This window comes from Macaca fascicularis, chromosome 13, assembly GCF_037993035.2.
Source record: "Macaca fascicularis isolate 582-1 chromosome 13, T2T-MFA8v1.1".
NCBI lineage: Eukaryota > Metazoa > Chordata > Mammalia > Primates > Cercopithecidae > Macaca > Macaca fascicularis.
The window spans coordinates 6,862,864-6,876,971 of record NC_088387.1 but is presented as its reverse complement, the minus strand read 5'-3'; the positions used below and the strand labels follow the sequence as shown (position 1 = coordinate 6,876,971).

Below are 14,108 nucleotides of genomic sequence, written 5' to 3'. Positions count from 1 at the left end.
GTTTTGGTATATAAAGTTAAGTTGTTATTAGCTTAAATAGCCTGTTACAAGTGTTTTATGGAAGCCTCGTAGTAACCACAAAACAAAAACGTGTAGTGGTTGCACAAAACATAAACATAAAAGATTCAAAGCGTAGCACCAAAGAAAGCCATCAAAACACAAAGGAAGATACCAACAGAGAAAAAGTAACAAAAAAACCTACAAAACACACAGAAAATAAGTTACAAAATGGCAACAGCATGTGCTTATCTACCAATAATTACCTTGAATATAAATGGATTAATCAAACCATTTACAATATGTCTCCAATCAAAAGACATTTAAAGGTTAAATGGGTTTTTAAAAATTCAGCTATATGCTGCCCTCAAGAGATTTACTAATAAGGACACATATAGACTAGAAGGGAAAGGATGAACAAAGATACTCCGTACAAACGAAAACCGACAGAGAGCAGGGATAGCTCTACTTATATCAGACAAAATAGACTTTCAGTCAAAAACTATAAAAAGAGACAAGAAAGATCATTGTATAATGATGAAGAGTCCATTCACTAAGAGGGTATAACAATTGTAGCTACATAGGCACCCAATATTAGAGCACTTAAATACATAAGGCAATTATTAAATGAAGAAAGAGAAAGACTGCAATACAATAATAGTAAGAAACTCAGTACCTTAATTTCAACCATGGACAACTCATTTAAGCAGAAAATAAACTTCAAAAATTGGCCTTGAATTATGCTTTTGACCAAATGGACCTGACAGACATATACAGAACATTCTATCCAACAGCAGCAGAATACACATCCTTCTCAAGTACACATAGAACATTTTCCAGGAAGGATATGTTCAGCTACAAGATAAGTCTTAACAACTTTAAGAAAATTGAAATCATATCAAGTGTCTTTTTGGGTTACAAAGGCATAAAGGTAGAAATCTAAAAACAGAAAATATCTTGGAAAATATGCACACATGCAGAAATGAAACAAAATGCGCCTAAACAACCAATGGGATAAAGAAGAAATTAAAAGTAAGTTAAAAAATAACTTGAGACAAACAAAAGTCAAAACACAATGTACTAAAACATGTGGGATGAAGCAAAAGCAGTCCTGAGGGAAATTTATAGCAATGAATGTCTGTATCAAAACACAGGAAAGATTTCAAATAAAAAATCTAATGATACACCAAAAGATGTTAGAAAAAGGGGTAATAAATTAAGCCCAAAGTTTGCAGAAGAAAGGAAATAACAAAGATAAAAGCAGAAATAAATGAAATAGAGATTAGAAAAACAATAGGAAAAATGAATGAAACTAAGAGTTGGTTTATTGAAAAAACTAAAAACAAAATCAACAAACTCTTAGCTAGACTAAGAAAAAAGAGAAAACTCAAATAGATAAAATCAGAAATGAAAGAGGAGACATTACAATCAATATCACAAAAATACAAAGGATTATAAGAAGCTACTATGAACAATTATATGCCAATAAAATGAATAACTTAAAAGAAACAGCTATATTCCTAGACACATACAACCTACCAAGATCATAAAGAAATAGAAAATCTAAACAGACCAATAATGAATAAGGAGTCTGAATCAGTAATAAAACTTCAAGCTAATTTTATGAAGCATGCATCACACTGATACCAAAGCCAGAAAAGGGTATTACAAGAAAATTACAGGTCAGTATCCCTGAAAAATACAGATGCAAAAATCCACAACAAAATATTCATCCTCAAATTCAACCATACATTAAAAGAATCATTCACCATGATCAAGTGGGATTTATCCCTGGGATGCAATTCAGTACACACAAATCAATAAATATGATAGACTACATTAATAAAATGAAAGATAAAAACCATATCTCAATAGATGCAGAAAAATCATTTGACAAAATTTAACACCCTTCATGTAAAAACCCTCAACCAATTAAGCATAGAGGGAATGTACCTCAATACAACAAAGGCCATATATGACAAACCCATAGCTAATGTCATACTCAATTGTGAAAAGTTGAAATCTTTTCCTCTAAGATCGGATTAACAAAACAAGAATGTGCATTCTTACCACCTCTTTTCATCATAGTACTGGAAGTCCTAGCCAGAGCAATTAGGCAAGAGAAAGAAATAAAAAGCATTTTAGTAGAAAAACAAGTAAAATTGTCTTTATTTGTTGATGGCACGATTTCATCTGTAGAAAACTCTAAAGACTCCACCAAAAAACTGTTAGAAGTGATAAATGAATTCATTAAAATTGCAGGACATAAAATCAACATATAAAAATCAGTAGTGTTTCCCTGTACTGATAATGAACTGTCTGCAGAAAAGGAAATTAAGTAAACAAGCCCACTTACCATAGGAACCAAAATAGTAAAATAGTTGGATATAAATTTAACCAAGAAGGTAAAGGACCTATATACTGAAAATGATTTAAAAAACCAACAAAAGGAATGGAAGAAAACACAAATAAATATAAAGGTATCCTGTGTCCATAGATCGGAAGAATTAATATTGAGAAAATGTCCTTACTACTCAAAGTGATCTATGCATTCAAAACCAACCCTTTTGTTATTTTTTACAGAAATACAAAAAACTATCCCTAAATTCATATGGAACTACAAAAGACCCCAAATAACCAAAACAATCTTGAGCAAAAAGAACAAAGCTAGATGTTTCACACTCCCTGATTCCAAAATATATTGCAAAGCCATTTAAATCAAAACAGCATGGTACTGGCATAAAAACAGACACATCAACAAATGGAATATGATAGCCCAGAAAGACACCTACACATTCGCAGTCAATATATTTAAAAAAACAAAACAAAACAAAAGAAAACAACACCATGCCAAGAACACACAATGGGGAAAGGATTATCTCTCCAATAAATGATGTTAGGAAAACTGATTGTCTACAGGGAGAAGAATGAAATTGTATCTCATAGCACATATGATCTATCAATTCAAAATGGATTAAAGAATTAAATATAAGATCTAAAGTTGTAAAACTTCTAAAAGAAAACATAGGCGGAAAGCTCTACAGCATCGTTATGGGCAAATATTTTTTTGAATATGAACTTGAAAGCACAGGCAACAAAAACAAAAATAGACAAATGATATAGCATAAAACTAAAAAGCTTCCGTGTAGCAAAGGAAACAATCAACGGAGTAAAGAGACAACCCACCAAATGGGGAAAATATTTACAAGCCATATATCTGATAAGGAGTTCATATCAAGAATATATAAAGAAATCAAACACTGCATTAGCAAGAAAACAAATAGCCCATTTTAAAAATAGGCAAGAGATCTAAAAAGGTAGTTCTCAAAAGAAAGGATGCAAATGACCAACAACTATATGAAAAAATGCTGAGTATCACTAATAATCAGAGAAATACAAATTGAAACCACAACGACATATGACCTCACATTTGTTAGAGTGGCTTTTATAAAAAAAAAAAAAAAATCTGTTACACACTGTTGGTACAAATGTAAATTAGTACAGCCATTATGAGAAACTCTATGAAGACTCATTAATAAAAACTAAGAATAGAACTACCATATGATTCAGCAATCCCACTTTTGGGTACATATCCAAAGAGATTGAAATCAATACAGCAAAGGGTTAACTACGCTCCTGTGCTTACTGCAGCACTATTCACAATAGCCAAGATATGGAATCAACCTCAGTGTCCATCAACAGAGGAATGAACAAAGAAAATGTGGTACACGTACACAATGAAATACTATTCAGCCTTTACAAAAGGAAATTCCATCATGTGGGACAAACACGAATAAACTTGGAAAACTATGCTAAGTTAAATAAGCCAGGCACAGAAAGAGAAAAGCTGCAATATCTCACTCATATATAGAACTTTAAAAAGTTGAACTCATAGAAGTAGAGAGTAGAATGATGATTAGTGGGGCCTTGGTTGGTGGGGAGAAGAGGGTGAACAGGGAAATACTGGTCAAAGAGTACAAAGTTTCAGATAGATAGGAGGAGTAAGTTTTCAGACATATTTCATAGCAGGATAACTATAGCCAATAATATTGTATTGCACATTTCAAAATAACTAAGAGAGTAAGTTTCAAATGCCTGTCCACAAAAAATAAGTAAGCAAGGTGATGTATGTGTTAATTAGCTTAAGTTAATCACTCCACATTGTATACGTATATCAAAACATCACATTGTATCCTGTAAATGTATACAGTTATGATTTGTTAATTAAAAATAATTTTAAAATAAAGAAGTTGGAAAATATTTTCAAAACAGTCTGCAAGCCTGTTTTTAATTTGCCAATTAAAAATATTGTGGAATGCACCAGAGGCTCCAAGCCCAGGGATTTATTTCAGTTGTATACTCTGCATATCTGGTGGGTAATCCCTGGTCAGCAGTTTCATTTGAATTCAATAAAGCCATGTTTTCATTCTCTCAGCCGGTGTCAGCTTCATCTATTCAGAGATGGGTCATAGGTATGACCCACCCACCACCTGAGAATCTGGGGGTTAGCATGAAGGAAAAAGGTAGTAGATGTTTTTTCCTGCCTAATGCCATCATTTTTAGTGATGTACTACTGCCATAAGGTCTGTGATTTCCAGGTTACTATGTGCTTGTGTGTGCATGTGCGTGTGTGAGTGCACATGCACATATGTGTAATTCACACAACCAGGACCTGTTCCAATCTGTATCTGAGGTACAATTTTAATAACAGCCATTGTTCACCTATCCTTAGGGTAGCTGCCTGTCCACCATTAAACACCTGTTGACATTTGCAGTCAAAGCCCCAGGGAAGTGAAACAGAGCTTCCTTTTGTGAATGTCATGCAGTTTTAGGGTTTAGTTTATAAAAGTAATATTTGCAGATAGCTGGAAACTATTATGTGCTCGCCTGAAAAGTAAAAATCCATAACTTTCACTTCAGGTGTATGATCATTGAAAAGCCAAGCACATTTTCATCTGAAATAATGGGGACAGGACTGCTTTACTGGCCTGAGAACAGCCCACCAAGACAAGACAGCTGCCATCCTGGGTGACAGATACTTTGAATCAAAGGAAGTTTTGTTCTTGAGAGAGAAGTGAAAATAATGAACAAAACTATTGGCTCTTCTTACTAACCTCATTTTAGAGGTTTTGAAATGAATGTTTCTGAAATTAGGGTTTTATTGAGACCAGCATTCTTTCAGTGTCATATAAAAACACAAACGTGAGACCATACCTCATGCCATTCGTCTTCCCTGTATATTTATTTCTGTAAAGGATGTGATAACATCTGTCCTCCTATTAGCATGGAGTCTCAGGAATCAAGCAGGGAAATGTCTCCTCATACCATGGTAACTGTATCCCCAGGAGACTCTCATTGTTAAAATTTGGGATGCATTAAACCATTAGATAAACATAACTCATCTTTCTGACTTTAATCAGTAGCAATTTAGAATGATATTTTTATATTAATAAACACATATATTATGAGGTTGAATACAAAATTGTGCATAATTTTGAAGACAAATTATTGGACTTCAAATAGTTATTGCAATTGTAGGAAGCGATTTAGATTCTACTGCTGGATTCCACCACCCAAGAGTCAACTGACAGGGGGCCCTGTTGGAGGAGATGGTTAGGCAGCATTTCGTCATCTGGTAGCACTTGGAAACGCTATAAAACCCGACGGAAATATGAAGTTCTTCTGTTATGGGAGTTCACGTACATGTGGTTCATAGCTCAAAGTCATTGTGAAACTTGCTCTTGTTCCCTTTTTCTCTTAGCACTGTACTCTTTCCATCATCTCACCTGCACAAGACATCTGTCACTGAGGTCCACCTTGGATTTGTCCTAACTGTCCTCCAAGAGCTGTCCTTTTGAGAATGTATTTCAGGCTCCCATATCTTTCACAAACCCTTCAAGACTTACGTGTTGGATGCTCTCTTCCCCTTTGCAATGCCTGTTGCTTTCCGAAGACAGTGAAAATGAGTGAACCTATCTTCCTACATTAGCAGATGTTAGTAGGTTTATGTCTAACCTCATGTGTAGTATACTTGCATTTTAGAAGTTTTTCTAGTGTTGATCAAAAGGATGCCTCTAATAATTAGAATATCAAGCTCTGTGGCTTCCCAGGGGACACGATTATTTTAGAAAGTCAGATCTCCTGCAGAGGCACAGGACCAGTTTTTGGGAAGCTGTAGACCCCAGATTCTCAAACACGGTTTTCCATGAAAAAAACCCATGAAGATGATACCGTAAAAACAATGCTCTTACATTAATTTTAGAGAATTCACTCTTACCTTGTACCAGGTTACCTCTGGACTTTGTGCATCACTTTGGCAGCTGAGACTGGGGCAAGAAATAGAGCCGGTGCTCCCGAGAAGTAGGTCTTGCTTATGTGATGCAGAATTCTCACAGGATGCATTTGACTGGGGCTTAACTTCTAAAATCATCTTGACACAACAGGCTACATCGTAGGGGCTCCTAGGAAATTAACAAGATCCTGTGAACATAGATATTTTGTCTAGATAATAGAGGATTTGGAAACATTTTCAGATAGAAATACATTTGGAACGTACTTAATCATCTTGGGTCTACAAATATATGACCCAGTATTATTCACCCCTGGGGTCAAAAAACGAAGGGTGCATTTGTCCTGAATGATGTGAGGATAGCTTTTCCTAATGTCCTCTAATGGGTCTCCATTCGAAGGTTGTCGGTACCATTGGACATCAGGTAGGTCCTTACTATCCGTGAAGGGCAGGTGGTCAGGGACTTGTGTTGGTGAGAGTTGACTTCTGTGGCAGAAATGTGATTTCTGTGGCTCTGGTAAATCACAAAATAAGATAAATTCCTCTTCACTTCTTGTAGAATATGCCCAAAGGAGTTTTTTTGTGGAACAACCTGAAAATCATAATAAACAGAACAACGCGGAAACACATTAGAAAATGGAATTCTAGCTTACATTTACATCTAGTACTTGATTTAACAAGAGATTAAGCTTCCTTGTGTGTCTTTCTTCTTCACTGTCCATTTTGTAGGGGAAAGGAAGTGCCTGTTCTAATTCCCTCCCAGTGGACTCCAGCATCACCAGCAGCAGCCCTGGTTTCCTGGAAAAGACGGTAGAACCCTGGCTCATCCCTCTTCAGCTGCTCTCACTGAACACTCAACTACAGTAACAGGGTACCTGCTCAATGCTTGGTATCAGCTGAAAGCTGTTCACCCCAATAATTCTCCTCTCAGTCCCTTTTTAGCAGTAGGATGGAAAGGTTGTGTATTAATATGTCATGCTGCTGATATATCAGGTTATCCATCACTTTACGTTTGACCACAGACCCACAGTGCTAACATGAAAAGTGAAAATTCCTACCTGAAATATTAAATCCTTTAATTCTCTCTCCTGAGACAAGCCAAAGAAACATCCAGCCCAAATAGAGCATTGTTCTCCCATGTTCCTGTCATCACTCCAATAATTTCATTCCATTGCTAAAGTAGAGTGTTTTGAGATTCAGAACTCTGCCCTGCGTATCCCCTTCATTTCTGTAAATCAAGAAATGGGAAATGAAGAAATCAGAACCGGTGACCGAAGTGCAACTTACACAGGAAGCTTTGAAAGGGCAGGTCCTACCCAAACCGGCCTTCACATGCCTCTAACTTATGTGGGTATTTCCAATTGTGTGGAACAACCTTTTCAATTGTGTCATTTCTTACAAATCATCTTAAGCTCCCGATATCCCTAGGCTCTATGTAGTGTGTTCTTTTAATGCCATTTTCCCCTCATTAATCTTTTTTGTCTCATGTGCTCACCTAGCATGTATATTTCCATGAGTAATTTGGAAAGAGTTATGTTTAACTTTTCCTGAAAAAAATGACACACATTGAATAAAAATGCCAGATTGTTCACGGTTAGGAAATCTAGAGATATAGCTCCTACTGATAAAATTTGAGAATGTTTGCACATACTACTCTGTATATATGGTCTCCCCACTTGCCTTTCCCTTGTCCACAAAGTCTCTGAAAGAACAATCCTCCAGCTCCATCACCAGACACATCTTCCTAAGAAGCAAGCCTGAGCATCTCATTTCCATGCCCAAGACGCCACCAGCTCCTACCACCCATGTGATGAAGCACAGATTCCAGAGCACCATGGACAAACCCTGTAGCGTTTGGCTCTCTCATGTCTTATCTGATTTTTTCCTTGGAGAGTCGTTCCCTGACCACCTGGATAAAGAAGGTCCTCCCTCCCTTCTTGCCAACAACCCTCTCTCTTGCTTCTCATTTTAGATGACTTCTGTCTTAGCACACATTATTGCCTGAAAATATCTTATTCCTAAAACTTCTCCCCAACTAGAATACAAGTTCCATCCCAGCAGGAACTGAGTTTGTCTTTCTGAGTCCTGCAGCCTCTCTCCAGGAATGGTGCCTAGCTAATAACAGGAGCTCAGTAATGACTTGTTCAGGATTTAACCGTGCTGCAGTAGATGAGTTGTTCCTTACACCTTGTCCTCCCACTAGATTGGGAGATCCTGAAGAGCAGAGATTATTCCTCTGGCACTCTCCTAGGGTCAGGAGATATGATATCTGAAACACGATCTCTGCTCACTTTTTCAGAAATGATAAACACTTCCAGAGTCATCAGAGCAAACACATTGCAATCTACTATGGCAATTCACTTACTGTGTGACTCCAGTTAAATCACGTAGTCTCTTTCTGGACTTCAGCTTTCTTACCTGCAAAATAAAATGTCTGGACTGTATCAGTAGTTCCTCCACCTTAGAATGAGGGAATCAGAATTTCTGATGTTTAAGTCAGGATATTTGTAATTTTTAAAAAAGCTCCCTGACTTGTAAATCATAAGGCCAGATGATTGCTAAGATCATTCCAGCTCTACCATCTTGCAATTTATGTCCAAATGTCCAAGCCTATAGCAAATTAGTTACCACGACGCCCAGCGGTCTCCAGCCCTCAGGAATTTCTGCCAACCTTGAGATGAGAGATACTGCCTAGGATGCAGCCACCCACCCACCGGCTTCAGACCTCCGGCTGCCTGGGGCTGATTTCAGACTTCAGCTTTCACTCTGGGACAGTGTTTCTCAAATCATCTTGATTATAATAATCACATGAAACACTTATTACAAATGCAGATTTTTGGGCTTCCCGAGGACTTATTAAATCAGATTCTCAAGGAGAAGAACAATGGAACCTACATTATAAACAAGCGTCAGAGCCACCATGCTCATCCAGGAGACATCTTTGAGAAGCCCTGCTCAGGGATGAGCATAGAGCTTGGGGAGGTGGGTCAGTGCTGAGTCACAGTAGCTGTTGCCAGCATTGTGGGCAACTGACCGATGTGAGCCCAAGCCCATTCTGGAAGTCTCATTTATGTGGGACAACGTGCCCACACTGTGTGGCTTGCTTGTTAATATCTACCTTTTGAAGGCCGTCTAATATCTAAGTGATGGCTTCCATGCTGCCGTCACTAACATGCTTCACTGAATCGGAAGGAGCCACACAAATGCAGAGGACATCATTTATTGAGCACTGGACAACTTAAGCCAAAGCAAGCCTCAGACTCTGCTTATGGGAATAAAATAATGTGGCTCTCATTTACTTTCTGTAAAGTGAAGCGGAGCACTGTCCTTCTCGTATTACAGATGGACAACCAAGGCTTGCATTGCTTGGAATGGCAGTGTCCATTCTCAATGATAATCACATACCTGGTAAGTATTAGCAGGGGGATTCATATCTAGGTATAGAGGGTCTCAAAGCTTCTGATTTCCCCATCACCATACGCTGTCCTTCACAGAAGGAACTGAGAGTCTAACAGCACTGGGAGAATCTACAGAATCTCTTCAGTTATTTTCCAGATGCGTTTTTGGAGAATCACATATCTTTTGTCAGAGGATGAAGATTTCCCTTTCAGTTGTTAAGTCTACACCTTCAGCTGTCTCTGGGAGAAATAATGAACTAAACTTTCCCCACAAAACTTTGTGGTGGGAAACGGGGAAGAGAGAGAAAAGTGCTGGAGAAAGCAGTGTCAACAGGGATCTGAGGCCCAGGGAGAGAAGTATCACCATCAAAGGCAGACTTAAACCACTTTACACAGAGAACACCTGCAGACAGAGATTTGGTCTCGTGTAATAGTGACAGTATTTAATTCAACTAGTATCATTATGATTCTCAGATGGTCCGTGGTGGCTTTAGACCCCATTGTCTAGGGATAACGGAAAATGAAGCCGTAGTGCCTGCCATCAAAGATGTCACAGTTAAGTTTAAATGGGCATTCAAATTTGGCAAACATCTTGAATTTCTCTGCTCTTAGCCCTTCCTGTAAAATGCTCAAAGCACTATAAACAGGTTTATTTTATAACCACCTCTTTTTTTAGTGAAGACTCCATATATATGGAGATGAAAATTCTGTTAGTAAATAACCCATTTGTTATTCTAAAATAGTTCTTGAAAAGTAATTGTGTTAGCAATTCATTTATAAAATTATTTAAACTCTTTTCCCAACTTATATTTTCTGGTTAGGAAATCTAGTGGGGGAAAAAAAAAAAGTACCACTCTCTTACCTTTATTTCCTGTTCTTAAGACATAAAAAAAAGAGGAAGGAACTTCAAGTCCTTATTTCAGTGACTGCCGGCTTTTGTATCTGAAGGAAAATACGTGAGAATATCCGTTTTCAAAGGGTTCTACTATATTTCTTCCTATCCAGAGAGATACCTGGAGAAGACACAGTAGCCATGTAACGCGCATCAGCTCAAAAATAATGAGTTATAACTGGATGAAAAAGGAAAACCTTATTTTGTAAATGACCATTGACATTGTGAAATGGATGGTCACACAGAGGAAAATCAAATAAACTACCTCTTTCCTAGGAAATGCTCTGAAGAAGAAGCATCTAAAACTCTTCTCTGACCAACCTCCTTGACGAGATAAAGTTTGTGGTTGGGTTTAGTTGAAAGAGTGAGTAAGCTGGTTTCCTTTACAGGAATTTCCTGTGAAGAATATTAACTCTCAACTCAATTTCTCAACTGCGGGTTTTGTTTTTCTTCTTGTAAAACCAACCTCCAAAAGTGTGACCTTTGAGATTAACACTAAAGCCTATTTTGTGATTAACTTTCTAATTTTGAAAAAGAAAAATTACCTCTCCAACGCCAATTTTATAAAGAAATAATTTATTGATACACAAAGGAAAATACATTTAATGTCTAAATTACTGGGGTTTTTTTGTTCCTATTGAAAGACAGTTTCAGAATATAACATATAATTGAAAACTCCATTGTTCCTTTGCTACAGCAACTGAAACCATTCAATACTTCAAACACTCTGAGACCACAATAGTCATAACGAGTTTTGTCTAGAAACCATCTTGGTTAAGTCTAGATAACATCCTCCGTCAAGAGTCCAGTATTCTAATAAAGGTAAGGCTGGCACGGCTGAGCACATCAAAGCTCCAGGCTGCTTCTACATATATATAGAGAGAGTAACATGAAATACAAATGAAAACTAAATTTACTTTGGCGTGAAAGCAAAATAAGTGTTTACCTGAGGTGAGGGTAGGAGGATACGAGAAGAATTAGTAACTGTAGACAGAAAAGAACCCCCAAAATGTATCTGCTACTGGTCATGAGTCTACCTAGGATTCCGAGAGGATGAGGGTTTGTGCCACGCCTATTCCAAGAGTGGTAACAAGGAGCAGTGAAACAGACACTCCAGACACGTGATGCTTCCGGCTCACAATGTCATGTGGCAACAGGCCGAGTAATAAGAACAAGGGCAGGAGACCTGGGAAGTTTTGGAGAAATGAGGTTGAATGAATCAAAAAGGCTAATAATAAGGTGTTGTTTTTGGTAAGTGTTCAATAACCATTGAAAGGAACTATATTCAAGTGAATGGGGGTTTGGAAGCTGTCCTTGTGAAGTTTCAGAGATCTTGATGCAGACCTCGAAACTGCATCTGAAGTTATTGTATTAGGCCACGCTTGCATTGCTATAAAGAAATACCCAAGACTGGGCAATTTCTAAGAAAAGTGGTTTAATTGGCTCATGGTTCCACAGGCCGTACAGAAAGCAGAGTGGCATCTGTTCCTGGGGAAGCCTTAGGAAGCTTTCAATCTTGGCAGAAGGCAAAAAGAGAGCAGTCACATCACATGGTGAAAGCAAGTGCAAGACAGGGGTGGATGCAACCCACTTTTAAACTACCAGATCTCACTCACTGTCGTGTGGACAACACCAAGGGGATGGTGCTAAACCATCATAAGAAACCTGACCCCAGTGATCAGATCACCTCCCACCATGCCCTACCTCCAACGTCGGAAATTACAATCTAATGTGAGATTTGTGCAGGAACTAATATACAAACTATTTAAGTTATTTAGTTGTCTCCTAAAGTGAATTTGATCACTTTAATAGTTTGAACAGGGCTTACAGGAAATGGAAAGTCTAGCTGTAGACATTGTGGAGCTAGTCTCCAAGCTGCCATCAATTCTTCCACCACCTCCTCACAAAGCCATTTACTTCCATGTGCATTTTGTTTCTCACATCAACAGATAAAATGTAGTTTCTCTGTCCTTGAATGTAGGCTGACTTTGTGATTTGCTGTTGATGAAAAGAACACAGTGGAAGTGACACTGTTGCCAGTTGCAGACCGGTTCTTAAAAGATCTTCAGCTTCCAATTCCTCTTTTGGGAGCCAGACACCAGGTAACAAGCCCAAATATCCTGAGATCACCTTACTGTAAAGAAGTCTAAGCTAGGCAGGTTGTGAGAACAGGAGAGAAAGAGATGCTTGGCCAGGCCCCAGATGTTCTAACCAACCCAGCTTCAAACATGTGAGTGAACAGCTGCAGCAGATGTGACATAGAGAAGAACAGCTCAGCTGAGCCCAACCCAGATTGCAGCATTGTGAAAAATAATACATTGTTAAGTTTAAGTCACTATGTTATGTTTAAGTCACTAAATTTTGGGGTAGTTTGTTAGACAGCAATAGATGATGGAAAAATATGTTATCCTGTTACTGTTGGCCAAATGAATTCTATTTCACTTGAGATAAATTCCTGGATGAAATGCAAATGAGTCCATTTGGTGAATTTATGTTTCAAATCATGTTGTGCATACCTATTATTTTCTCAGAAATATGGTTCAAGGAGAAATAAAACACTTTTTTGACTTCCAACGATTCATATTTTTGAGAGAGAAATAATTATAGTGCGTAGTCATGAATCTAATCCAAGAAACATATACTGTTCGTCTTCTACCTGCAAGATCTTTTGCTGGTTGACCTAAAAACGTGCTGAGTCATAATTAATATAAGTAAATACTTTATTTGGGCAGCGTTTGAGGATCACATTGTGGGACCATAGATTCAAGTTGTTCTGAATATATACTCTGATTAGCAGCAGTTGTATGTAGATTTTTAAAAGAAAATAGGAGGCAGTTTCTAAGTTGTTTAGCAAGAATTACATTAAAATAACATAAGCTATTGATTGGCTATCCATGGTATCTGTCTCATAATGTTCGAGAACCTGAAGATAATGAGTGAGGTAGCTAGTCAGAAACAAAATGACTTTAAACAATTGCCCTAGGCATGAGTGCAGTTGGGGGTGGGAGGTGGGGAGCATGGCTGAAGTCACATACTCATATCTCTCTGAGCCTAATAAAGTTTGCATGCCTCAGAGAGCTCACACTACTCTGAGCTATTTTTCTTCTCTCTTTTCTCCCCTCTTTGATCAAAAATCTTCCCATGGAAGCATTGTTGATCAAACTCTGCTTAGGTTAGAATAATAGGCATCCTTCATCCCTTGGCTTCCCAAGGAAGGCTCATTCCTAGATAGATCCCAGTCAAGTCACTGATTTGTATAACTTCCATTGCTTGTTGAATTATCTCTAGTTTTTGAAGCTGTATGCTTTTGTTTTTCTTGGAAGAAATAAAGATATGAGAGATACGTGGTGAAAACTATTTCACTGGGGATTCAATTCAAATTTTAGGAAAATAATAAAAACTCAAAAACAATTAATGGTCAGGGTTGCAATCTAATAACACGTATGCTACAATCTTCCTTGGAAACATAATTTTTCTCTCTCCAGCTTGCCATTTCTACCAAAGATAGAAGTAGTGTTTATCCCAGAACTGC

General features: G+C 37.7%; 1 protein-coding gene across 2 annotated transcripts in view; it reads right to left on the bottom strand.

Annotated features, from left to right (window-relative positions):
• The window catches only part of IL18RAP (interleukin 18 receptor accessory protein), a 32,588-nt gene extending 21,869 nt beyond the window's left edge, over positions 1-10,719 (bottom strand). Inside the window, exons 1-5 of one of the 2 annotated variants that reach the window (XM_015433327.4) lie at positions 10,547-10,719; positions 8,652-8,704; positions 7,345-7,514; positions 6,554-6,878; positions 6,275-6,458 (exon numbers count right to left, since the gene is read on the bottom strand). In XM_015433327.4, the coding sequence (XP_015288813.1) occupies positions 6,275-6,458; positions 6,554-6,878; positions 7,345-7,414 (579 nt within the window). In that variant the 5' untranslated portion in view covers positions 7,415-7,514; positions 8,652-8,704; positions 10,547-10,719. Of the gene's footprint in view, positions 1-6,274; positions 6,459-6,553; positions 6,879-7,344; positions 7,515-8,651; positions 8,705-9,691; positions 9,919-10,546 lie in introns of those variants that run through there. The other variant, XM_065526693.2, reaches the window with a different exon arrangement.
• Between the last annotated feature and the right edge of the window lie 3,389 nt (positions 10,720-14,108).